The sequence below is a fragment of the Ziziphus jujuba genome, chromosome 4 (genome assembly GCF_031755915.1).
Source record: "Ziziphus jujuba cultivar Dongzao chromosome 4, ASM3175591v1".
In the NCBI taxonomy this organism is placed as follows: Eukaryota; Viridiplantae; Streptophyta; class Magnoliopsida; order Rosales; family Rhamnaceae; genus Ziziphus; species Ziziphus jujuba.
Genome location: NC_083382.1, coordinates 8,922,241 through 8,949,865, shown reverse-complemented (window position 1 = coordinate 8,949,865; position 27,625 = coordinate 8,922,241). Strand labels below are relative to the sequence as shown.

The following is a 27,625-nucleotide window of genomic DNA, read 5'->3' as shown; positions in this document are numbered from 1 at the left end:
TTAAACAGAATGGGAAAGAAATTGATCTTAGTAGCGCAGTTTTTCCAAAGTACTAATATGCATTATATTTAATTATAAAGAAGAGTCAGTAAAAGGAAGATTATTGAAAGTCATTGGAAGGAAAATTAGAGCGTTTTAATTTTTTAGCATAGCACAGGGCAAGATATAGCAGCGTGGGATTAAAAAATTGAGCATAGCCAAACACAGGAAGAAAGCACTATAATATTTGATGATGTGCAAGATCATCTTGATGGAAAAAGCAATTGTTACAACTTTCGACCTAGTGCACAAGATCAAAAAATTGTGGTTCCCACAAAGTTTACAATGGAGGTATAGTCATCAATCAGACTAAATTTCAAGCACAAAAATATTTTGATAAATATTTTGATCTTTCTCATTATTCATTAAATATTCTTCTAAATATGTTCATTATATTTAGACTACAATGGAATTCACAGATCAGATATAGGCACCCAACGGCCAACTACATCACCCAAAAGAAGTTCTGTTATTTCAGAAGGAGGTTTGTCAAACCAATAACAGGGCTCCACGCGGCCAATGCTCAAGGTTGCAATCTTGTTTGCTACTGCGTTCACGCTGTGTTTTACTTGGCGAATGTTCAAACTTCGAAACCTTCTGAAGTACTGAATACATTCTTCAAGAAGTGTCTCAGTGGATGATGACAAAGGCAAGATCTGACCTTGGAGCAATTGAAACACAATTGGATGATCTCCCTCTACTTCGAGGTAATCTACTCCTTGTGTTACAGCAATCTCAAGTCCATGGTGCAAAGCTGTCAGTTCTGCCACTGTGATGCTTTCACAGTCCTTCAAAGGTGCTGCGCAGGCTGCCCTGAATATAGCATTTTGATCACGCATCAGGCAACCAGCTCCTGCAGTGCAACCGGCAAAGTTGAGTTTCCATGAATCATTAGAGGTTGGAGTCCATGCGATATGGTGAACGAATACACCTTGATCAGTGAAAATGGAAGACCCTGGGGTGGGATTCATTTTGAGTGACGAGGCTGTTTATTTTTAGCAAACTGTAAAATAGAGATGGTCAATTTGAATAGTGAAAACATATGACTTTTATAGTCTAAGTAAGCTTAATCACCTTCATAATTTCCGTAGAATGATCCATTTGTCGAGCACAGCAGTTCATGCCTTCGGAGGCATAGATGGCAAGTGAACGTTGCCAACGGTAACATAATTGATTGTAACAGCAAGTTATAAGAATTTGTTTTCATTTTGAACAAAGTCACATTAAATTATAGTCCAATTAAGATAAATAGCATTTACAATTCCTAGTAAAATCCATTTGTCAAGCACAATAGTTTATGCCATAAGCTTATAGATGGTAAGAAGCCGTTGCCAACGCACAGAAAACTTAAAAAAAGTACAAATTTTGTAAAGTGCTAGCAGCCACAGTAGCAACTGGAAACTATATTACCTATTTAGTCCTAATGAATTAAGTTTTAAGAAAAAAATGTTCTTGGCTTAATTAGGGCTTTAAAAGTGGTTCTTTACTAAGATATATGTCCCATAGCCATAAATTAGTTCATGTTAGAGGCAATAGTTATGCATAAAGAGTTTGCGGTCTTTTTAATGAAAACTAAGAAAAAAAGAAATCAGATGCTAATAGAGAAGAAAGATGAGACATCTTCAATCATTGGACCAGTTATTAAAGAATTATTATCTTAAATCTCAAGTTTTCCATACTTTGTAAGCCTTATAATGCTACTTTACTCTTTCCGTGTACTAATAATGCTTACAACACAACCCAAAGAACATAAATTAAAAAGTAAAGAAAACAATTGATAATGAAATATAAAGTTTTAGTAGTAAACAATGTAAACAAGAAACAGAAAAAAGTAAACACTTACATAACCCAACTAAAACAAATTGAAGCAGTCAAAAACTTATGTACATAACTGTTCATATGTTAAAACCATAATTTCATACACAATCCGGTAGCAATTCATCTGCAGAAATACTGACACATATATGCCAATATATCACAAGTAAGAATCACAATTTTGTACTTAAGGATATAAGAAAATGCATTATAAACAAAGTTCCTGCCTTATGTTTCTGTTAAGCATACTTCATATTCTGGTATGAGCATGTGAGCAATGAGTTTCTTATAATCCAGATAAACTAAGCAGTTCCTACTATGAAAAAGGAAATTAAGATGTTAAAATCCTGGAAGCCAATCCTTTCAAGGGAATTAATTCATCTAATAAGCTGAACTAGTTAACAATTTCTATCTCTGTTGTGTTTTATGTTTGGCAATGGACCTTTGGCCTTGCATTTAGTAGATCTAAGTATAATAATATTGTAATTCCACTGTATCAAAAACTTTTCTCGGCAAGCTTCTGAAATTTCAATAAATAATGGATATACAAGCTGAGGGAAGAGAAAGTGAGAGGTTGAGGTGTCTCTTTGAGTAGAAATCAAGCAAAACAAAAGTGCAGAAAACAAAACATTCTCTCTTTATTTCATATTTCTCATCTTCCAAGCAAGAATATATACCATATAACATTACAAGGTGGAAAGAAAATTCATTTGTACACCTCTCTCAAAATCACACTCTCTCTTACACTTGTTATCTTTATCCCATGCATATTTCACTTACATTTTTGTAGCAATGTCTGAGTACAAAGAAATTAAAAAGAATCATCTTTTACTTATTCCATGTAGATGTATAATAGTATCTTTTGAATACCCACTCTCTTTTTCCTGTTAACTTGCTTCTGGCCTGTCTGCCTAAGCTGCGGCCCTATATCAATCTAATTCCGAAGCGTCACCATTGAAAGGAAAGCTGAAGCAGCAAACCCTTTTGCAAGCTCTACATATTTTGCGCTTAATCAGAGCAACTAGCTAGGTACTTTAATGGAGTCAAGTATAAAGCACACGAGATTGAGCATTTTAATTGCTTATATCTCCATTTCAGCTACCATCCTATTCATTCAAACTGGTAAGCAATTTGTTTTTGTTTTTTTCCTAACATTATAGTATTATTCTCAGCTAATTGGGTCATTGTCTATTTTGTTGCAGATGCAAGAAGCTACCCAATACTACCACAACCCAAAAGCACAACCAGTGAATCAGTGAAGAAGTTAAAAGCACTAAATCACCTTGGCATTGATCACAAACCGTCGGATTCCTTCAATCTTGAACCGTCTGATGTGAGCTCCCCTTTCTCTCTACCACCGTTTGATTCACTATCCCCATTATCATTACCCGGAAATGTTCCACTTCCTCCATTCTGTGTCAATCCCCCATTTACCCCACAAACACCACCCAAAACCCCACATTCAGAACCACCACCACCACCACCACCACCACCACCACCACCTTCTTCTACAAGTTCCATTGGGCCCAAATCCCCTCCGCATAGCCCACCACCAAGCACACCTGGCTATGTATCAAGCCCAGCTCCTAGCCCAACTCTGAGCCCACACCCACCAAAACCTTCACAAAGCCCACCCAAGCATGGACCCAGCCCACCAGTGGTTTACCCACCACCTTCTGGGCCATCACCACCTTCACATAAGAAACCTCAGTTTGCCATTTGGTGTGTTGCTAAGCCAACTGTACCCGACCCAATAATCCAAGAAGCCATGGACTATGCCTGCGGGTCGGGTGCGGATTGCAAATCGATTCAACCAAATGGGTCATGCTTCCAACCCGATACTTTGGTGGCCCACGCTTCATATGCTTTCAATAGCTATTGGCAGAACACCAAGGCTGGTGGAGGAACTTGTGATTTTGGAGGAACTGCCATGCTTGTCACAGTTGATCCAAGTAAGTAGATGAAAATTAATATATGATAAAGTCCAATCCTTGTCTGAAATTTAGCTTTCCAATATACATATAGCAGAGAAATGCAGTAAGATGTGCATATAAGATAACAAAATAGATTTGGTAGAGAGTTAATGTCAATATAATTCATGCAAGACAAAACACTACCTGAAAATCTGATAAATTGTTCATATATTGTTGTAGTGCTCTAATTCTATTAAGATTTGCTAACAATATTTTTAATGGCTTGATGGGTTTTTATTTTTATTTTTATTTTTTTAACTTTTGGAAGTTATCGCCTCAATATTGTGGTCTTTCTCTCGGCCACTTCATGGACGACATTTTTTATGCCCATGTGATTTCCTTTTTGGGTATAAAAGTTATTTTCATGTTACGGGGACCAATGCCCCTTTTCTAATAAAAGCATTACATATTCCAAAATAAATAAATAACAAATAAATAAATAAGTAATAAAAGTATTATATATAACCATTATACTATGTAATCGGTGTAATTTTGAATTACATGCAATATAAACCATTTTTTTTTTTTTTAAAAAAAGCAATCATATTGTTGACTGTTTGATGTGAGTGATTGTTACACCACAACACCCCCATGATTTACATGTATTATATGTAAAAAAAATTTCCCACTTCTCTTCCCATTATTTCCGGCCATTAATTAATCCCCCCTCATTGCTCCATTGTGCCAAATTATACATGATCTTTATGGATAAAGTTTATGTTTTCTCTTTGCATTGCTTTTTGTTTTTTAAAATTTGTACTGGGAAAGGGACTGAACAAATAGTTTCAGACTTTTTCTAGATTTAGATTGAGCTGTAACCCAGATGGGACGTCCTTTCCTGGAGAGATAATTCGGAAATAAACAAGTGGTATACCATACACTTGGCCCTACATTTGACATGAAAGTAGATATTCACCACTTTTTTTCTTCCCCATTCAGTTGACATTTCAAGTTTTTGGGTATTTTATTTTCAATTTTTAATTTTTATCTTCATAAATCTTCTTTGATACTGATTGAGTTTTGTCTTTGGCAATGTCTCTTACTGTAATTAATACAAGGGTGATTCTAACAATTTGTTTTTTTGGCACATATGTTCAAATTCGGCAGGTTCTGGTAAATGCCATTTCATCTACGACTGAAAGAAGCATGAGTATTAAAGACGATTATTTGCTGGGTTTTAGAGACCAATTAATAAAATAAATACCATATCCTGGATTCTCTCGAGCATGAGTTTTGCAAGCACACTAATTAAAACATTTTATTAGATGGGATTCCATATGTATAATCACGATTTTGGATATAGATATATCTATTATTTATGAACTAGATCTTCCACTTTTTGTGCTTTTCATTATCTCAGTGCCACGTGCTAGTATGGATGTACGATATTATTATTATTATTACAAATAGTTCTCAGCAGTACCAAATAAATGAAGGATATCTATAATGTTCCAAAACCACCATTTCTAAAGGTTTAATTATTAAGTATTAATAAATGATTAGTTATTAAGTGATATACTAGTAGTATACTAATTTCATAAAAAAATAAAATAAAGAAAATAGTAGTGTATTGTATTTGTACAGCGTATTTGGTATAATTAACCAACATAGTCAGGATTTTCTTCATCAGAACTAGAATGCTTTTAGCTGGCCTCGTTTTAATTAACACCTGAGATTGATTTTTTTTTTTTTTTTTTTTTGGGGGTACTCATGATTTGCAATTGTGTGATCAAATCTCCAATTACGTGCACTTCAGTGCTCAAATTTTATAATAGAAAAATAACGTGAAGAATATATTGTACAAAAAAATATGGAAGGTTCCTTAATATATAAATATTAATAAAATATAGTAAAATAGAGAAACTTTGAGTTGGCTTTTTTTTTCTTTTTTTTTTTCTCTTAATCTTTTAAGTTAAGATTTGCACTCTAAACGATTGTAAGGATTGTTAGAAGAAGTAATGGTTTAGCTATTAGGCTATTCTTATAAAAATAATTTTGACTCAAAGTTGTAAATGTTAAGCTATCTATCATCAATTTAGTTTTTAAATTTTGATAAACAATTATGTTTACCAAATAATATTAAACCTATACTATAGGATAGTACATCCTTAACAAAAAAAAATTCAGTGACAAAATTATTATTTGTTTCGAATATTTACAATGAATTTAAAATTTTTCATTTCCAATATTGAAAAGAAAAAAAATTGGGTTGATCCTAATAGTATTATATATATATATATATATATATATATATATATATATAGAGATGATCTGTAAGTCCAATAATGAACCAATCAACTTACATAACATAACAAATGGTATTAGGATTTTGGCAAGTTACATTAAAATCTTGAAAAGTTACTCGAACTGAGAAAGGTGGACACGTACCTTTTGATGACAGGCGTGATTACAGGAGGTGCATTCACACTCGGAGTGGAAATAATAGTATGAAAAATGTATTGTGGATGTTAATCTTCAGAGAATGGAAAGGACCAAGGTACAATTACAAAGATACCTTTAAACACACTAGTTGGACCCTTATTGATATTAAAACAATATTAAAGGTAGCAACTAATATAATAAGATGTTTATCAAATGATACGTGTAATATATTATTAGTTTATATTTAATTATATTTATTTTTTAAAGTATTCATTTAGCCATATTAGATGTACGGTAAAATTTCAACTAATAAAATAAAAATATTTAATATTACCACATTATTTTAGCATATATCTTGATAGATTGGTTGAAACTAGCCTTTATATTAATATTTATCATAAGTTCAACTGGCATAACACTTAATATGCATTTTCCGAACAGTTCAATTGGCAATAATGACTAGTAATAATTCTCAAATTCTGAATGTAAATCTTTAATTGCACTTTGGTACCTGTTAGATAGACTAAAATTAATATATATATATATATATATATATATATCAATTATGACCAATATGTTAATTATAACTACGAAGAATATCAACAGCCAAAACGCAGGCTTGCCGACTAATTTTAATTAGTTGGTCTATTTAATTAACGTTATGAGATCTGTAAGTCTAATATATATGTAAAGCTTTTAATTAAAAACTACAATTAAATAATTTCATTTAAATGAAAAATGTTACTTTCATTAAAGGCCAAACCGGACCTAATAACAATGTGGCTATAGACGAAATGTACTTCTTTTTTTCTAATAGTCAAACATGGACAAAACGTAATCTTGTCCTTTAGATTACAGAAATTAACAATCAATAGAAAAATTTTTAGAGTGGTGTATATAAAATTACAAGCTTGTATATTATATATATTATATATTACAATAATAATTTGAAAATCTTATTTCATATTTTTCTTCAATTTATGGAAGCCAGTCCATAGAATTTTTACGCGCTTTTTGGAAGGGAACAAAAACTGTGGGGCTATAGACCCATCTTTTGGCTTAGAGTGAACAACTTGTTGGATTTATTTCGCCAATTTGGAAGAAGAAGAAGAAGGAATGCATGAATCTTTTGTGGTACCTACCCTTCTAAACTATATAGAGCCAGAATTTACGTCTTTTCAGGCTTTGATTTGTAGCCATCGGTGTATATAAGAATTGATATTCAGTGTATTCCTTACTTCTAAGTCCTAATATATATCCATTAAAAAAAAAAAAAGTTCCATTTTATATTGGAAGATATGTTGATCTATATATTAAAAATTATACAAATTTAAATGCTTATCCTCTAAAGTTTATTTTTCCATATAATTAGGTTGTTAATATTAAAAAATTTCTTGTTAAAAAATTAATATATAAAACTAAATGAACACTCCATTATGAATCTTATTTTTATTATTCACACCATCATATTTGCCATGATAAATAAAAAGGTAATTCTAGAAGATCCATTCTAATATACATATATAAAATTTTATTCTGCTGAGCCAAGCCTATATAGGCAGCATCTCAGTATATTAAATTTTTTTATATAAATTATATGTAATTAGATATTAGTTTACCTGGTCAAACAAAAAATTGCTATATATGTATATATATATATATATAAAGTTTGAATGCGCCTACCTCTTATTTGTCTCAAAAGTATTATTTCAATAGCTAGCTTCTTGTTTGAAAACGACATTTTTCGTGATTAAAAAAGATTTTTATTTTTATTTTTTAATCACAGCAGGATTTTACTAATTTCATCAATTTTATTCTTATAGATAACAATTATTTAATTACATTAGATAAATATATATATATATATATAGATATATATGTATATATAGAAAAATATTATTTATCATTATGGTGATCGATGAAACTCATATATTGATAATTTAAATGTTTATTAATAAAATTTTTACTTTCTCAAATAAAATTTTTAAAATGAAAATTAATGCACAATTAAATATAGCCAATAAATAATAACCATATGTAATGATTTTATTGTGATTATTATTATTGATAACAAATAGTAAAACTTTTTATGTACAGGAGAGGAAAGATTCTTTTATAAATATACGTGTTAAGATTATCCTTATGATGCAAGTAGTTATATGTTTTAAGAACAATTTACAATTTTGCAGAAGATATTAAATGAGATTGAGCTTAATTTAGAAATATAGATATGCAAGAAACGGACAGATATATACCAAGTTGATGTTCCTAGCCAGAACAAAGCAAAATATATATGTATATAAAAAGTATATATGAAATATTAAAAGGGTATATTCCTATCATCAAATATAATCATACGTTTATATATATGTATCATGTTAATTAGAAAAATCCCCCAAACGTGAAATTAAAAGCTAATTAAGTTTTGTAGCCGAAGAAACTGTAGCTATGCAATTGTTCACGTAACTGAACGGAATTGAACTTCAATTGTGGTCCATGGGAAAGAAGCACAGCATTGATAATAATCGTTTTAATTTCCAAGCTATGAGAATAATAAGCACCTCGCTGTCCCCACATTTGTACTCTATCAATGGCTTCACATGCAAGTTTTTCATCATGCATGCAAATGGAGCAAAAAAAATTCTTAGAATTTAGTGAAACAAATGTGGCCGACACCAAGGATGCGGTAGAAATGGTGATGATTTGACAAGTGTTGTAGTCGATCCCTTACAGCTTACAAGATATATTAAAAAAAAAATCTGTGGGTGTTTTGTCTTCTTATAAAGTAGTTTTCTGTGCAAGAAAAAAAAAAAAAAATTCCTGGCAAAAAGATTTTCTTTGCGATCAAAAAGCATCACATGTTGGGTTTTGTTGATCAGCAATGATGAACCATTCACGGACTCAACAGCCACTAGATGTTAAAAACCCTGCTCAATTTACCAACCGCGTTTTTTGGATTACCCCCTGTCTAATTTCTTAAAAGATTTTTAAGATATAATAATCTGAAAACATATATATATATATATATATATATATATATAGTTTGCTACATACATATTTACACTTTCCATATATGTATATACACAACAATTATCTCATCAGGGATATTAGGATATAAATAATGCAAGGAAATATAACTGATTTAAACCCTTTTAATTTCTTTACCTTAATTGCAATTAAATGCATACTTTTTGAAAATTTGTTATTAGTTAATTATCAATTTGTGCTGATAATTTTAATAATTTAAAATTAGAATTATATTTTAACAGTATAATTCAATTATTTTTAATTATAAAATAATGGTTTTTAACCTTTTTTTTTTAATTTTTACTTGTTAGAATTTATTTTGATAAATAATAATGCTAAAATTATTAAAATGTTTATCATATTTATTTATCAAATGATATATAATATTTAATTAATTTATTTTCTTAATTCACTTATTAATTTAAGTATAAATATATTTTTTCCATATTTATATTAAATAAATATAGTAATTAGTAATATTTTTAATGAATATTTTAATATCTACAGGATTATTGTTCGATAAATATAAAATATTAAAAGAACGTTAATAATAATTTTTTAAAAATATAGATCATTATGACAAAATTAAAAAACGTTTAAATGCAATTTGTCCTATAGTGCAAATTATTTAAGATGAAGTACATGATCATGATTTTCAAATATGATAAGAATAGTTTAGTCATTCATTTTAGAACTTAGCTTATTTATTAATATTTAGATTGTTTTAAGAGCTAAAATCTAAATTTTATTAGTGGACTATATAAATATCCTAAATTGAGATAAAATGAATCTAACTAAACCTTTACTACATGTTTGAATCTAAATCATTTGAAAAATCAGTTTGATAGAGAAAATTCAGTTTAAACACCACGATGATGACGGTGCAAATATGATAATTTGTGTATTTGTATAAAATAATAAATAATATATAAATATACACAAGTATATCTTAAAGCGGATTTGTGGTGTCCCTCAAGTCAATGAAACATGACAAATTTCACTAAAAAAATTTTAGTACCACGACCCAACAGATTAGTCACAATAATTGATCGCTCCTTCTCTTTTCTCTCTCTCTCTCTCTCTCTCTCTCTCTCTCTCTCGTTCTCTATTTCTCTCATTCTCTTTCTCTCTATAAGTATGTATTTCCGTGTTGTAGGGTTCATTAACTAGCTAAAGTTCATTTCCTCTCCATCTCTCTTGGCGGGTGGTGGAGTAGTTTTTTCAAACAATGGCGAAATATACTCTAGCTAAGCTCTTAATCCTCCTCCTGAATTTGGGCACTTTGCTTTCTTCTTTAGCAAATTACTGTCCACCTCCAGAATATCCTCCAAAATTCCCACCAAAACACCCTCCAGTGGTAAAACCACCACACCATCCAAAACCTCCAAAACACCCTCCCCATGTTAAGCCTCCGGTGGTCAAACCACCTCACATCCCGAAACCGCCCGTCGTAAAACCGCCTTACATTCCCAAACCTCCCATTGTCCATCCACCTCACAAACCCAAACCACCCGTCGTCAAACCGCCTTATATTCCAAAACCACCCATTGTCCATCCTCCTTACATTCCTAAACCACCAGTCGTCAAACCTCCTCATATCCCAAAACCTCCCATTGTTCATCCTCCATATGTTCCAGTACCTCCCGTCGTTAAACCACCTCCTTATGTACCTAAACCACCAGTCGTCAAACCTCCTCATATCCCAAAACCTCCCATTGTTCATCCTCCATATGTTCCAGTGCCTCCCGTCGTTAAACCACCTCCTTATGTGCCTAAACCACCCGTCGTTATCCCACCGCCAAAACCACCAGTCGTTTCTCCTCCCTACGTACCTAAACCGCCCGTCGTTATCCCACCACCAAAACCACCGGTCGTTTCTCCTCCCTACGTACCTAAACCGCCCGTCGTTATCCCACCACCGAAACCACCGGTCGTTTCTCCTCCCTACGTGCCAACACCACCTGTTGTTATCCCACCACCGAAACCACCGGTCGTTTCTCCTCCTTACGTGCCAACACCACCTGTTGTTATCCCACCGCCGAAACCACCTGTTGTATCTCCTCCTTACGTGCCAACACCACCCGTCGTCAAACCTCCACCGACGCCTTATGTACCCGTACCGAGCCCGCCGGTCACTAAGCCGCCGCCGCCGCCACCGACTGGAACACCATGTCCTCCACCACCGCCGAAAGGACAAGAGACATGCCCCATTGATACACTGAAGCTGGGTGCTTGCGTCGACGTGTTGGGTGGTTTGATTCACGTCGGCATCGGCGGCAGTCCCAAAGATACTTGCTGTCCGGTATTGCAAGGATTGGTGGATTTGGATGCTGCTATTTGCCTTTGCACCACCATTAGAGCTAAGCTTCTGAACATCGAAATCATCTTGCCTATTGCTCTTAATGTCCTCGTTAATGACTGCGGCAAGCATCCTCCTGAAGGTTTCAAATGCCCCGCCAACTAAAAAAAGAAAAAGGCTTTCTGGCTAGCTTTGTTTTTTTTTTTTTTTTTTTTTTTCCCTTGTAATTTTTAGTTGCTTAATCTTCGTTCAGGATTATGTTTGTGTTTGTTTCATCAGCTGCAGAGAAATAATTAATTTGCTTGTGAAAGAAAGACAGAAAGAAAACAAAGAAAGAAAAAGTGAAGCTTACATAGAGCTTAATTTGAAGAAGAAAAAAAAACAGGGGATTTTTAATTAATGTTTTTGTTGGATGTAATACGTGATGGAAAAGTGTAGATCTTTGTGATGTTTAAATGTCTGTTTATTTTCTAATTTTAATCTGGAAACAGTGAATGCTTTTGACTGTTTTAATAATAATTTGCAGAAGAATTATTATTACTTTTATTGGTGTTTATTATTCAGTGGGGTCTCTCTCTACCTAGCTATATATAATAATCTCTCTCTCTATATGTACATGTTTTTTGAAAGAGTCACGTGAATGTTTGTCTGGCTCTTTTTAATTCTTTTTGACTTGATATGTTTTGTTGCTTCTCCCAAAGAATAAAATATCACCATCAATCCATCAGTTCCAGTAATTTCATTTATACGTACAAAAATTAAAACTTTTTAATACTGAAAATCTCTCGTTTTATTAAATAAGAGATGTTTAACTAATTAATTATGTGAAAAATGCTTAGGGTTTGGGTTTCTAAAATGAGTTAGATTGACCTAATAATATGTGTTTTACCTCCATACTTCCCAACTAAGCATCCTAATTTAAATAAATGCATGCTACCATATGGATGAGATATTAAACGTTAATATATATATATATATATATATATATATGTACATACATATATATAATCTAGTGGCAAAAACTTCTATTTTGGACAAAGTTTGGAAGTTCGAACTTCCTGCTCTAAATATATATGTATATAAAGTTGTTTAAAATAGGTAATTTATGTAAACAGTGACAAACATATAAAAGAAGTCGAGTTAATAACTAGTTGTTCTTTTGGCGATGATTTCTGGTTTTTAATTATAGATTAAACGAATTCAGAAAAAATGAATTTGTACCGGAAATAAATATAATTCGCAAACAATAAAAAAAAAAAATTAATATTGTCATTTAAAAGAATAGAAAACATTGATGCGATAATTATTGGAAATTTATCTTTTTATCCACTTGGGAGAATATGAGTCAGCCTTGTACTAAGAAAGCAACAAGAAAAGGAGGATATGAATATAATATATATATATATATATATATGTATATAATACATTCACTTTTACGGATAGGAGACAAAAAAGGGTTAGAAATCTTACTCGGAACCTATATTTTTTTAGACGGTACGAATTACCATGACATATGAAAAAAAAAAAAAAAAAAAAAAAAAAAAGCTTAAGGTTGAAAACAGATATTTTGAAATCTGTAAGAGGGCAACTCCTTGATTCAGCCAGCTTTAATTTTGTGGATTATCTGTGCCACCTGGAGCCTGAGTGATATAGTTTGCTGCACAATTGATCTCCTAATCCGTATAACAGAATTTTCATATATATATATATATATATATATATATATTTGACCCATTCCTTACCATTATAAACATTTTACACCTTAGAGGGGATGGTGACCTTGAAATTTTTTTTTTTTTGAAAAGTAAATTTTGGCGTAGAGGATTTAACATATGAGCGTTTGTATGATAACATTAGATTGTTTTCACCGGTATTTCTGAATTATTTCTTCTTATTTTTTTTAAAAAAAAGTTTAACGAATTAATTTAACTCAGTTTTTTTTTCTTTCTTTTTTCGGTTCAATTATTGTTAATTATAAATAATATTTCTTTTGATAAATTTTAATTACTAATATAATCATAATATCACCATTTAGTTTGAAAGCAAAAATATAATAATAATAATCATTTTTATAAGAAAATTTTCATTTAGACCATTCCATTTTGCCCTAATTATATTTCAATCCATGTTTTGAAAAATAAACTTTCACCTTCTGTCTATCAATGTTTAAAAAAGTTAAATATCAAAATTGTATTTTCATGATATTATTCAATTATAAAACATTAATTTTTAACCTTTAACTATTAAAATTAATTGATAAAAACTAATATATAAGCTAGTTTGGATAGGAATGGAAAACTAAATGAATTTAATATAATTTTTTAAGAATATAAATATAATTTTTTTAAAATATAATTTTGACAAGGTTAAATAATTTTATTACTTTTGTACTAGGTCGCCTAATCTTTAATTACCGAGAAAAAGTTTTAAAAAATATTGAGCCTGAACCCAACAGACATAGAAAAGAATCTGGGCTACTGCTTGAGCCCAAAGCCACTGACAATTGGGGGCCCATATTGAGGCATTTCGTTTTGACTGAGGAAAACAGCTTCAGCTATTTCTTGCGGAAGACGAAGAATACCAAGAAAAGGCGTACTAGCATTTCTTAGCATTTCTTAGCATTTAGCAATTCTTTGTGAAAGGTAGAAAGAGAGAGAAAGAGAGGGATTCGGCATTATTCATTATACAGAAATTGCAGGTCAGATTCCATTAATGCTTTCTCTTATATTCTCGCTTATATATTGTTCGATTTCACAGCTTCTGACTGTTTAAATTCAGATTCTAAGTGCGTAGTGCTAAAGAGGGTTTCCTTGGTTTGAACTCGTAAAGTTTTAATTTTGGCATTAAGATGTAATACCCATCATCCTGTAATGGCCCTTTTTCCATTGTATAAGAATAAAGTTGTTGCCTTTATTTATTTATTTATTTATTTTTGAAATTTAATTTCTTCTGAGTTTATGCCTATTTCTTGCAATCGAGGTCGTCTTAGTTCCGAATTAATATTTGTAATTTTCGAAGTTATCCAGATTTCATTTTTTTGGGGTTGGTTTAGGTTTTCTGCAAATTTGTGTTGTCCCAGAGTTAAATATTTGGACTAGTGTTGAAATTTTACGAATATAGCTCTGAGATTAGAAAAGCAAGGAAAATAAATAATGGGATGCAGATCATCGTGCATTTTTTGAAAGGGCTAAAAGGATAATAATAGGTCTGAGTGACTCTTAGCAATTGAGTTCATATGCCTTTATAAACTACTGAGGAAGTTTTAAGACATTGAATTTTTCTGTAGATTATGCTTGATATCAATTGCTCGTTTGAAACCTTTCCTAACAAAAGAAATAAATGTCTATGTTTTATGCCCCGTCATCTTTATAAGCATTCCGTGGATTAAGAAACAAAAATTAAACTATGTTGCTTTACATGTGTTTAGGAACTTCTGGATGGCATGTCTATGTTGTAGTTACTTGCCCCATCTTCTGGTTTATTTGCTGATTGAAACTTTAATCTATCTTACTGAATTATTTGCCATTCTAGAATGAGGCAGTTATGACTTGGGAATACAGCCTTTAGGATTGAACATCTACTCCAATTATAGTTTTATAAAGTATTGTTGTGTGCCTCTAAGAAAAAGGTATATCGTGTGCTTCATAGTTCCTCATTTTTAATTTAAAGACCTTGAGTTATGTTGACTCCAAAAATTCCTATTTCTTAGTCGTTAATAGTTTCATTATTTCATCCCTCTTACTAATCATTTTTCTTTTGTTCCTTCTTCAAAGTCATAATTAAAGATGTCTCGAAGATATGATAGCCGTACTACAATCTTTTCCCCTGAGGGTCGTCTGTACCAGGTTGAGTATGCAATGGAGGCCATTGGAAATGCAGGTACTGCAATCGGAATACTGTCCAAGGATGGAGTAGTCTTGGTCGGTGAAAAGAAAGTCACATCCAAACTCCTGCAAACCTCAACTTCCACTGAGAAGATGTACAAGATTGATGATCATGTTGCATGTGCTGTGGCTGGAATTATGTCTGATGCCAATATCCTGATAAATACTGCCAGGGTCCAAGCTCAGCGTTATACATATGCATACCAAGAGCCGATGCCTGTAGAGCAGCTAGTTCAATCCCTATGTGATACTAAACAAGGCTACACACAGTTTGGTGGTCTCCGGCCCTTTGGTGTTTCATTTTTGTTTGCAGGATGGGACAAAAATTTTGGTTTCCAGCTCTACACGAGTGACCCTAGTGGAAATTATGGTGGTTGGAAAGCTGCTGCAATTGGTGCAAACAATCAAGCAGCACAGTCAATGCTTAAACAAGACTACAAGGATGAGATCACAAGGGAGGAGGCAGTCCAGTTAGCACTTAAGGTTCTCAGTAAAACCATGGATAGCACTAGTCTTACTTCAGACAAACTTGAATTGGCCGAGGTCTTCCTCTCACCTTCTGGGAATGTGAAGTATCAAGTTTGCTCACCTGACTCTTTGAGCAAGTTACTGGTGAAGTTTGGTGTGACGCAACCAGCCGCAGAGACTTCTTAAATCTTTCTAGGCCTCGTTGTGATATTCGTGAGGTCGGACTCTATTACTCAAGTTATTCTCATGTGGAAATTGGGTTAAGGAACCATGTTATCATGTTAATGATACTTGATGTTTAGTCTTTCAAATGTCTTTTATCTCGTTTTTCTTGCGTTTAAATTGCTTGCTGTTTACATAAATGTACGGACATGGTTTTATATTGGCGTTTTATTCTCAAGCAGGTATTTGTGATTTAGAAGTAAATCGAAATACAAGTTTAAATGGTAGTACTCTGTTTTACTTTTATTACATTAAGTTACAAAAATAAGAAGGTTTAGGGCTTAGGGATTGTTTAGGATGAGCTCGCTTTCAGGACCTGATGTTACCATGGGCCCACGGCCAACACTTGCTAATTAGGCCATTATTTTGTCTAGTTGATTTCGGCAAAACTCAAGCTAATCTGTACCACGTTGGACCCGAAAATGGTTGGGAGATTTTTTGGACCATGATATATTATGCACATAATTCGTTACCATTTTCTAAGAGCATGAAATGCATCCATACCCTTGTAAGATCTAGGAATTGCACAATCCTTTCTTGAAGTGTTGGTTTTCTTATGACTATCAGACTGAGGAATTTGGGTTGAGAGATTACAAGGATTGAGGATCTCAGCATCAGGATAAACAATAATGCTAAATGTACCAATTTATTTACCAACTATAATATTTTTTTTAACTTACTCAAATAATGCTACATGTACCAATTTATTTACCAACTGTAATCTTTTTTTACTTACTCATATGTAGTGTTTATTAATTTTCTCAGTCCCACTGTCATGATATCTGCTGCTGGGAAGGCAATTTGACCAAATTCTGTTACATGTACCAATTTATTTACCAACTGTAATCTTTTTAAACTTACTCGTTTATTAATTTTCTCAGTCCCAGTCATGATATCTGCTGCTGGGAAAGCCATTTGACCAAACTCTGTTTGAGGGTACTTTGATCCAAACCGTTTGTTTCATTTTTATTTTTATTCGTCTGTAAGGGCGTTTGCCTAAATGCCTGATAGATATCTCCGATAAAAACCCATTGTGTGCTTCTACTATAATTGGTCGAGGAAGCTATAAACATTTAAATTAAACAATTTTTTAAACCACCATAAATACTTCCTACAGGGTTTGAAATCAATTTGTTCATAAAGTGTTGTTTGCATTTCTCTTTAAAGATGACAAATTATAGACACGATTATTCATCACACAAAACTTACTACCATGACTTGTGTCTTGCTCACCTCACATCAATAATTATGGATACATTGTTAATGCTAAAAATAAATATTACATAAAGCTACGAGAATAACAGACAAATAGAATAAGTCGCAAAATATGATTTATCTGTCCGAATTCAACCAGCAAATTTAGGAGCGAAAAACATATGATTGCCCCGACTATGGTAGATCATGAGTTGGGTCTAGACTTAGAAATTTGTCATGCTGAGTAGGCCTGGCCTTAGTGTAGACTCAACAACAGCCTCTGATGATGATATTCCACAACCAGGAAATGGGACACCGGCCTAAAGGGAATTATATGAGAAAACACAGGGATACCTATAGCATCGGTGCTCATACAGTCATACTGTGTAACAGAGAAAATGTTCCAGTCAACCAATAAAATCTAGTTCTAAGAAATGGCTGGTAATCCTTGGCACTGCGATTCCAAGCCACAGAAAGTCGCACGAAAAGCACAGAGGTCCAAGTTTGAATCCATTAACAGAGGAGCATCTGCAAGGGGCAACCAACATCTCCACAAATATGCACTTCCACCTTCCAAATACTGCATTGTCTAGATCATTTCTCAACTTGCAGTTGTGACATATTTCTGAGCTGAAATATGATCATTATAGCACCCAAGCAGCTCAATACCAGAATTTCAGCTATATGGTGATTGATTTGTTCCTGCGGATTACAAATGATTCCACCCAGGAATCATCTTTAGAAACTTCACCTTGATACTAAACACATAGCATGAGATGCACCAACAGCAACAGAGAGCACATTATGTGGTCCCAATTCATCATCCTCCATTAGAAACTTGACTTCAACAGGACATGGTTGTATCTCTGGCAGCCCAGGGACTCCTAGTTGAGAATCTTTGGCATTTCCCCACATAAACAACTTTCCTTCCTCTGTAGAAGAAACAGCTCCTTCATTTAACTTTAGATAACATAAATACCAAAGTAGGACAAAATTAAGTTTAGGTGTTTGTTGTGGAGTCAAAACTGTTACACAACCTTGACCTTGTTATAAAATATGCGACCAGAAATTTTAATATTCTAAAGAAACCACCCCCCACCACCCCCGCTTTCAAATAAAAAAGCTGAAATTATGACTTAGGTCTAAAATATTTCCGGATTATTTTGGAGCAGATCTAAGGTTGGGTCAGATTTTACAGTCCCTGACCCATACCAAACCAACTTAAAATCTATGAAGGAACATGAATACCGATTAATCTGCTACCCTTTCTCGATAAAAGATTTGAGGCAAGTACAATTGGACACTACTCAATTTGGCTAAAACTTATCCTGGTACATTAATGCGTATGTGAGGAACTGTAAATGTTACCTTCCTAGTTTTATACATGCAAAAAGGAATAGTTCGTAGTATATTATATCTGTCCTATCATCAAAAGACAATAATGTCTTGAAGATATTCCCCACACCATAAAACACTTATTTTCTCAAATGACTTAAGATGTCAAATATATCTATTTATTCAGAAGAAATATTCAGTCTAACATTCCTCCTTGACATTCAAGTGGTATCATGAGATTTCAGCACCTCTGAAATCTATGGTGCCATTTACAATTGAAATATGCAAAGCAAATACTAGAACAAAGAAAAATAAAGTCCTTCTGATACCTACATAAAATATGTTATTAGAGAGATAAAATATGTTATTAGAGAGAGAGAAACCATCTTACTTGTTACTGCTGCTGAAGATGAACCTCCACAAGCAATATAGACAATATGCTCAGCAGCTAATGCCTCAACCACTGCAGGTATTTTCTGATTTTGGATGGAAGAATGCCCCAACTGACCATGCCCACCATGACCCCATGAAAGTACCTTCCCTTCATCTAAAATTTATTATCACCAAAGCACCAAAAATAAGATACAAACATTCAAAAAACCTAACCACGAATACACACACACACATGAATGATCCTGGAATCTATTTAAACAGTTGCTTCTGAAATAAGATTTTGCTGCCACTTTACCAGTTAAAGCAAGAGAATGATATCCACCACTTGTAATCTGTATGATACGAACATCTTCAAGACCAGGAACTGATTGTGGTTTCCATCCACCAACCTTATCTCCTCTTCCAAGCTCGTAGTTAGAGTTTGCTGAGGAAATAAACCAAAAAATGATTTCAACATGTGTCTGCTTTCGTCAAAGTCTCTAAGATGGCAAAATCTATTTGACTATATATGTGAAAAAAATGGAAAAGGAAACACAAAAAACGAAACACATAATGATAAATGCACTTACCTCCCCAATTCCAAATCTGCCCATCTTCTGTTAGTGCCATTGTGAAAAATCCCCCACAAGAAACAGCAGCCACAGGAACATTTAATGCTTTCACTTTGGAGGGGACACTATTGCTGCCACCCTCATTTGGGCCCCGACCAGGACCAAGGCCCAATCTACCATCTCCTTCATCTCGACCCCAAGTATAAAGCTCCCCTATATTCAACAATAATAGCCAGACATGTCAACAAAACAAACTTAGTTTATGAAATAATTACCTAATAAACCCTCTTCAGAAACTGTTATAGATGTGTACAAAACAAAATGGAGGCAGAAAGAATATAATCTGCAGCATACTTACAATACCAGTAATAAATTCATCTCACATTCTGTTCATCAGTTTTAGTCGACTATTTACTTGCTTCATATTTCTTAGCCTCTTTTTACTTCATTTACCATCTACAATACTATGGTTTATTCTTCTTTATATTCCTTTTAGGCCATCATCTACTAATTCCTAATTCTTCCTTACATTCCTTTTGGGCCAACAACTACAAATTCTTATATTATTATGTATCTATTCGGTCATTACAAATCAGTACATTCATCTTTAGATCCTGTTTGACAAGTGAGGTTGGTTTAGTTGTAAGCCCCTTACACCCACACCTTTGAGGTCTGTTTGGTTGTCTTCCACTTCTATTTGTTCCTTTCTTCATTCAAAAAATTTAACCCTTTATCCATTTTTCAGAGACATATAATTATGAATTGTATTCTGTCTTTCCTTCTCTTTCTCCTTTTTCTACCTCTTTCTGAAATTTAATGAAACTATACCAGTGTCCTTGATTTGTTCAGATTATTTTGATGGAACAAATTCTAAAAGGTAGTTGCTCCTAGGATTCAATTTTTTAAACCAAATTCAAGATTTCTCATTCTTCTGTTCCCAATATACTTTATGCCGTGTCTCTTTTAAACAAATTGAGAAAGAAAATTTCAAAAAATTCAAGGAGATAGTAATATCAAGTATTATATCATGTTACACAATCCTATGTTCAGGAAACCAATTACCAAGAGTGTAACTCCATTAATTTAATGCAACACAGGGCATTAAAATCCATAAATTTGATAGTAGTAATAATTAGGAGAAATAAACCCTGACAACAATAAAATAATAACAAAACTCATAAGAAAGGAAGTTGTGGCAGAAAGATTTGAGAAAATTGTGACAGAAGCAAAACATAAGCTCCATAGAAGCAGCTAAATTATAAGATTTTTTGAAATGTGACAACATGGCATTGATTAAGCTACACCTCTTGCAGAATCTTTTGTCAATGGATATCAAAAAACTTAAAGAACTTCAAATTATAGGAAACAGCAATCACAGCCCTAGACACATCAATCAACTCTGAGCTGAGGTTAGCATTAGAAATGGTAAAACACAAAATCAACAAACCTGCTCCTGTAATAGCAGCAGTATGTGTCCCACTTGTTGCAATATGACATATTTTGTCATTCCATGGGCCTTCCACTAATCTAGGGAACAGTTCTCTATGATAAACAGAATGTCCGAGTGCACCAAAACCACCATAACCCCTGCAAACTTCATATTTAATAATAAAATCATGAACTAAGGAGAATCAGAAACATATTCAAGTCAAACAAGACATACTAAAATTATAGCAGCAAATAAGACAAATCAAGAGTCATGGGTGAAGAAGTCTTTGCACTTTGGCAAACATGCACGGTTATATACCAAAAACAATCTTAAAATTAAATCGTGAAGTATTAAGGACAATGGGCAAAGCTATAAAATAAATAAATATTTTTTTTTGAAACCTACATCTGTACAAAATATTAGGAAGTTTTGACATCATGACAAAGAGATTGAAGTTAGTAAGAAAAAAGGACTCAAAAAGGTAACATGGAAAAAAAGTTCTTAGGGCTAAATTCATAGAATTTCTCTGTGCAATGGTTCTTCATATTTATACCACAATGTCCAAAAATGAATTTTCCTCTAATAATCCATCAACGCCATAAAATTTTTTAAGCTCCATTTCATCTCCAACCCTTATAAATTGTCATAATATAACAAATACTCCACCGCCTTTTTAGTTCAGCTAAAAAAAGAAGGTATTTAAGATTCTAACTGAAAATATTTGATTCGTGAATTTCACATCTGCAACTGGACCTTAAGTATCCTTTGATGTTTGATTATTAAAATATGCCGAAAAGGGTATGATAACATATCAAAACAACTAGTAGTCGCAAGCTACAGCCCAATATATATATATATATATATATTTATATTATAACGTGATGAAACTGTATGTGTTAGTAGTATGTATGTGCCCGCTGAAGTTAAATTTCATATGATTCAACAGGGAAAGCTATCATATAAAGTTAGTAAAATCAATAACTAATGCGAAGTTGAGAAAACGAGATGTTCAAATAAATAAATGAAATGCAATTTTCTTACTATGTTACTGACCAAGTGAAGACCTGGCCGCCTGAAGTGAGTGCAACGGAATGCAACCCACCAAGAGCCACACGGCGGACAGAATCCAAATGGGGATTCACGGTCGGCACAAACAAAGAATTCTCATGGCCAAACCCAAGTCGACCACCATCTCCTTTGCCCCATATCCAAAACTTACCATCAACAAGCAACGACGAGTGGAATAACCCACAAGAAATTCCCGCCTCCACAACACCATCACCATGAATATTATCCACTTTCGTTCCATTGGGTACAGAAATTCGTCCGGGAGGTGGAGAAATAGCGAATGAAGAGGAAGGAACGAGGAGGTTGGCAACTGGGGTCGGGTAGAGACGGATCTCTTCGATACCACCACCGAGCTGCCCCGATGCGCCTCTGCCCCAAGAGAGCAATTGGAGCGTCGTGGTAGCTGTGGTACCGATTCCGTCGCTTTCGCCGTCGCCGGTTGTGGGCTTGTAGAGGACTGGTACTTTGCCGCCGGCGCCCGCGGCTGTGGAAAATGGAGAAGAAATTTGGTGGGTGAGAGCTGTAAAAGAGCGGTGGCGAAGACAAAAAAACAACTTCTTCATATCTCCGATTCAATCACACTCTTCCCCAAATAATCGTTTCGATAGAGGTGGATAAGAGTAGAGAATAGAGAGTGCAGAGTGAGAGAGAGGGAAAGCTATTCTTCAGTTTTAGGGGTTTTACAAACTGGGTTTAACATCGTCATCAGACTCACCCGAGCGAGAGTAAGGCTGCGTTTGGTTCCCTAAACAACGACCATAACGCGTCCAATAGACATTTTGGTCACGGGCATATAAATAAAATAAAACCCATATTGTCTGTCATTATTTATTTATTTATTTATTTATTCATTCAGGTCAAAGTTTTCTTTGCAACAATGTCTTTTCAAAAAATTCCATTCCCTCTTATATGATTTAATGAAGTGAAAGTGAGAGTGACTTAATTAATATATTATCTGTATCTATATTTTTGTGATATTTGAATAGGAAAGTAATTGAAAATGAAAAAAAAAAGTTCTTTTAAATTTATACATATTGAGAAAAATATCTGATACCAAAAATATTAATAAAGAAATAAAGTATGCAAAAAAATATTGCTATTCTTTTTAAAATAAAATTTTTATTATTGTTTGAATATAAATGGGGATTAAAGAAAAATAGGGATAAAATATCTCCATTCACATTGAACAAAGTTGACAGCTTGAAAGAGTTTTTTGTATTTTTAAATGGTTAAATACTATCAATTTAATAGTTTCTGACTTAATAATGAATATTCTTTTAAAATGTGTTATTTTCTATATTCAAGTTAGATATAATAATTTTAAAACTTATTTAACCTAGAATTCTATTTTTTTAATATATATATATATATATATATATATATATACATATTCAAGTTTATTATTGTTGTTACAAAAGTAAAATAAAACAAGCAAATGTAAATACCCAACTCATGTCTTAAGTTAAGGATTTCGTTCAAACCAACCGTCCGCAACATGTGATGTAAAAAAATTTATCATGTAACATGTTATGAGATGTTATACCAAATGAAATCCTGAATTTAACGACCTTACCTAAACCTAATCCTCTATTTATATTTGTATATTTGTTAAATACTTGGCCTATACACAGGCAAAAGTGCAACTTATACTGCATGAGCTGGCATTGTCCATCTTCTCATGGGCTACCATAATTTGGTAAATACAGACTAGTGATCCTACTCATGAAACCACTTATAAGATGTGAAATATTCATTCACTCATTCATGCATTTTGGTTGGCATTTCATCAAAACCCCCATGTCCATCAATTTCATATTAGTTTCACGTACGTCTTCTAAGTAGTAGTTGGTAACTTGGTATTTATAAAACAGGACACTTCATAACTTAAAAGAATGAATATGCAGAAAGTAAAAACAAATGGTAGAAGAGGATGAAAGAGTACTAGTGAGGGATTGTAAATGTTTATCCTGGTATATGTGAGGAATTGTAAATGTTACCTTCCTAGTTTTATACATGCAAATAGGAATTGTTCGTAGTATATTACATCTGTCCTATCATTAAAAGACAATAATGCTTTGAAGATATTCCCTACGCCATAAAACACTTATTCTCTCAAATGACTTAAGATGTCAAATATATCTATTTATTCAGAAGAAATATTCAGTCTAACATTCCTCCTTGACATTCAAGTGGTAATGAGATTTCAACACCTGTGAAGTCTCTGGTGCCATTTACAATTGAAATATGCAAAGCAAATACTAGAACAAAGAAAAATATAGTCTGTATAAAATTAATTGAAGAATGTAGATCATATCTCCTCTGCATATTTGCTAATGTTTGCCATGCAGGCTACAATATAGTCTGCAAGGTTGCTTTGGACAAAGGAATGAGTCAACATGTCCTTGTGGTCCATGGAAATGTTTTTGTAACTCTGGCTACTGCTCTTCTAGCACTCACTGTTGAAAGGTTTTCTGTTATAAACGTTTCTTTGGTTTCCCTTGTAATAAGTTTCAAAATTTGTTTCCTAAAAACTTACCTACTTTTCTCAGATTATTCTCTTCTACCGTAAATAATTTTTATGTATAGGTTTAGATGATACTTTCTATGTGCTTATCATGCTTAGGTTTAGATGATACTTTCTATGTTTGTATTTATTTGTCTCTGCATTACAAACTAATAACTTTCTAATCTCATGGTTAATTTATGATTATATTTCGATCCAATTTCTTTTATTTCTGATTTTCCATTACTTAGCATTGTTTTTACTTCTGATTTTCCGTTACTTAGCATTGTTCTTGAAAATTCTAAAATGATATAACATATATGGTATATTATAGTATTCCTATACCCAGAGAATTCTCTGACAAACATATATATATATTCCTTTGATTTACCATTGACAAATTTTATTTAAATATCACATCATAATTATTATTTAAACTTAATATTATAAACTATAGAAAAATACTTTACCAACTCTTGTCTTTATGCTTCTCCCATGTTGAATTGCATTCGATAAGTTGCTCAACTATGCATTGTCATCTCTTTTTGGCATATATTCAGTGAAAAAGAAGAAGTTATATTTTTTGGACAAAAATGGCACTTGACTATATTTATCAGGTCAAACATAACAACTATGAGCATCAAATATGGTTTCAGCACAAAGTTCAATATTATATATCTGATGGTTAAGCTTTGATTACAATAATCGAGTTTGCACCAATTCAAAGGAAAAAATATGCCTAATTATCTTTCTCGAACAGGAAAAACTACAGCTTACTAGTTCTGAGAAATGTCTTCTTCTTGGGACGGCTAGGTTTACTGCGTACAAACTGAATCGTTTTTCTATTTTACATGGTTAATGCTAGCTATTGTGAGACAAAAATGCAAGAAGTTTGGTTTTCGTTTTAATCTTCACCTTTTCTATTTCAAATCTGTGTTAGGAAGAACACTGTATTTTGCAGGATTGCAATAAAGTTCACCAACTTTGGCATCAGCAACATTGCAACAACCATCTTGATCCGTTCTATCACCTCTATCTTAGCAGTTGTATTCAGGTAATAACTCAGGCCAAACAGTTGTATTAGTTTTGTTATCTATAAATTTCCAGTATTATCTGAGTTCAATTTGTAATATGCAGCATCAGACTGCTAGTCCTTTAATCTAAGAAATTATGTATTAGAAAATGATCATGACAATAATATGTTAACAAAGGTCCATGACAAGTATATATATCTTTACATCTATATAAAGAACTTGAAACATTTATTACTGTTTTAAAGGTTTCAAGAACTTTTAGAATTTTACTTGGTTTGACTCAGGATGGAAAGATTAGACATCACAAAGCATGGTACTTAGACAAAGGTGGTAGGAACTATTGTTGCATTTACTGGTGCAACGCTCATGACCCTATTGTACAAGGGCATCACTTTAATGTGAATGCATAATCAAAATCACCATGAGACTAAGGTTTCGAAAGTGTCCTCAGACAGAGACTGGATAACAAGCTCTGTCATGCTCGTCGTTTCATACTTTCCAATGGCAGCATTCTAAATCTTACAGGTGCTTCAAATATTTTTATTTTATTCTATTTTATTTTTTTATGGTTTCCACTGCTAATAACTCTTCTGGTTGTCTTTTAAGTCCCACTATCTCTAACTCTCTCTTTTTTTTATGTTTCCTCTGAACTAAACTCTTTCACTAAGAAAATTTATCGCTGTTTTAACTGATCTAAAGCAGTATTGTGTTTATTATATATGTTTGTATTAATTTTCTCTAACAAAAAATATTTTGAAATGGCACTGAATTATTAATTCTTACCATTGATTGTCATCAAACAGAAAAAAAAATCAAACACAGAAAAATGATCATGCAAAATCATTTTTTGGTCATACAAAAGTAAATATCACAGTTTATAAATTTGTGTTTATATATATATACACTTCTTAATTTTCATTTGTAAATTATTAACTGTGACTCATGCTTGATGCAGACAAGAATAATAAAACTGTATCCAGCATCAGCAACTCTAACATCATTAACGGGCTTATCAGGAACTTTAACACTTCAACAGCAATTCTGGATCACAAAGCCTCATCCTGGAGGTTGTCATGGAACATCACACTTTTTGCTTCTGTTTATAGTGTGAGAATCTGAATATATATCTCTACTATCTATACATTGTCATGGAACATCACACTTATTGCTCCTGTTTATAATGTGAGAATCTGAATATATATCACTAATATCTATACATTTATATATGGTGCATTTGTTCCATTTTTGTAATTTTTAATTTTTTTTTTTTGGGTGTAGGGAATTATGATATTGGGTCTTACAATATATTTACAAACTTTAGCAAAACAAATGAATGGTCCAGTTTTTGTGACAGCTTTTAGACCATTATCCACAATTCTAGTAGCTGTAATAGGATTATTGATTCTAGGAGAAGCTCTACACTTGGGGAGGTAAGTATATTTATAATTTGGGTTATTGTTAGTTCAAATATATTCTTATTCTTCTACCATGCTAGAAAAAAAGTAGTTCAAATATATTCTTATTCTTCTACAATGCTAGAAAAAAAGTAGTTCAAATATATTCTTATTCTTATTTTCCTTTTCGTACATTTTCAGTATTGTGGGAGCTCTGCTGATAGTTATTGGTCTATAAGCAATACCTTGGGGAAAGGAAAGGAGAAAAAAGATATTGGTGGAGAATACAATAACTCAGCAAGGTATTGATGAGATAAAAGTGATTAACTGTAGTTTGTAACTTGCTTAATAATATATTGATTATTTAAGAATATTGATTGCTACTTCTATTTTGTGGAAAACGATTCTACTATTGTATAACCACTGCATATAAACAATATTCATGAGAAATTATACTTATCACCACTGATGATGGCCCTATGTGCTGCTAACATGACAATCTAATAAGTTACAATACTCAAGTGTACATTGTCCTAGGTAAATTTTTAGTTTTAAAAGTTCACAAAAGATTTAAATGAGATCTAATTAATTGTTGTTATGTCAGCATGGATCCCA

The 27,625-nt window shown here is 32.7% G+C and overlaps 5 protein-coding genes and 1 pseudogene across 13 annotated transcripts; 4 read left to right on the top strand and 2 right to left on the bottom strand.

Moving 5' to 3' along the window:
* Nucleotides 1-212: 212 nt before the first annotated feature.
* LOC107416686 (uncharacterized) lies at nt 213-3,274 on the bottom strand. 5 transcript variants are annotated; one of them, XM_025072650.3, is made up of 4 exons: nt 3,137-3,264; nt 1,114-1,992; nt 971-1,042; nt 214-892 (listed from the first exon to the last, which is right to left on the bottom strand). In XM_025072650.3, exons 3-4 carry the CDS (start codon nt 1,008-1,010, stop codon nt 453-455), a joined length of 480 nt encoding a protein of 159 aa, XP_024928418.1. In that variant the 5' UTR covers nt 1,011-1,042; nt 1,114-1,992; nt 3,137-3,264; the 3' UTR covers nt 214-452. The 5 variants fall into 5 exon arrangements, with proteins under 5 accessions (XP_048327063.1, XP_024928418.1, XP_048327064.1 ...); XM_048471106.2 differs by lacking the exon at nt 1,114-1,992 and having other exon boundaries at nt 213-892; nt 3,137-3,274; XM_025072649.3 differs by having other exon boundaries at nt 218-1,042.
* LOC107416701 (pollen-specific leucine-rich repeat extensin-like protein 1) lies at nt 1,999-5,263 on the top strand. The gene is made up of 3 exons (XM_016025227.4): nt 1,999-2,976; nt 3,057-3,806; nt 4,935-5,263. The coding sequence occupies exons 1-3, from the start codon at nt 2,892-2,894 to the stop codon at nt 4,964-4,966; spliced, it is 867 nt and encodes a 288-aa protein (XP_015880713.2). The 5' UTR covers nt 1,999-2,891; the 3' UTR covers nt 4,967-5,263.
* A 5,083-nt stretch (nt 5,264-10,346) lies between these two features.
* LOC107416706 (36.4 kDa proline-rich protein) lies at nt 10,347-12,081 on the top strand. The gene has a single exon (XM_060816564.1). It carries the CDS (start codon nt 10,465-10,467, stop codon nt 11,698-11,700), a length of 1,236 nt encoding a protein of 411 aa, XP_060672547.1. The 5' UTR covers nt 10,347-10,464; the 3' UTR covers nt 11,701-12,081.
* A 1,996-nt stretch (nt 12,082-14,077) lies between these two features.
* LOC107416726 (proteasome subunit alpha type-4) lies at nt 14,078-16,313 on the top strand. Of its 5 annotated transcripts, none has more exons than XM_016025253.4 (3): nt 14,088-14,233; nt 15,067-15,163; nt 15,321-16,313. In XM_016025253.4, the coding sequence occupies exon 3, from the start codon at nt 15,321-15,323 to the stop codon at nt 16,071-16,073; it is 753 nt and encodes a 250-aa protein (XP_015880739.3). In that variant the 5' UTR covers nt 14,088-14,233; nt 15,067-15,163; the 3' UTR covers nt 16,074-16,313. The 5 variants fall into 5 exon arrangements, with proteins under 5 accessions (XP_015880738.3, XP_015880741.3, XP_015880739.3 ...); XM_016025251.4 differs by having other exon boundaries at nt 15,309-16,313; XM_016025252.4 differs by lacking the exon at nt 15,067-15,163 and having other exon boundaries at nt 14,078-14,233; nt 15,309-16,313.
* A 1,094-nt stretch (nt 16,314-17,407) lies between these two features.
* On the bottom strand, nt 17,408-22,849 carry LOC107416724 (RCC1 domain-containing protein RUG3, mitochondrial). Its single transcript, XM_016025248.4, has 6 exons — nt 22,065-22,849; nt 21,030-21,169; nt 19,601-19,795; nt 19,327-19,455; nt 19,030-19,185; nt 17,408-18,235 (listed from the first exon to the last, which is right to left on the bottom strand). Exons 1-6 carry the CDS (start codon nt 22,640-22,642, stop codon nt 18,051-18,053), a joined length of 1,383 nt encoding a protein of 460 aa, XP_015880734.3. The 5' UTR covers nt 22,643-22,849; the 3' UTR covers nt 17,408-18,050.
* A 1,147-nt stretch (nt 22,850-23,996) lies between these two features.
* On the top strand, nt 23,997-27,350 carry LOC112491380 (WAT1-related protein At5g07050-like; annotated as a pseudogene).
* Nucleotides 27,351-27,625: the final 275 nt, after the last annotated feature.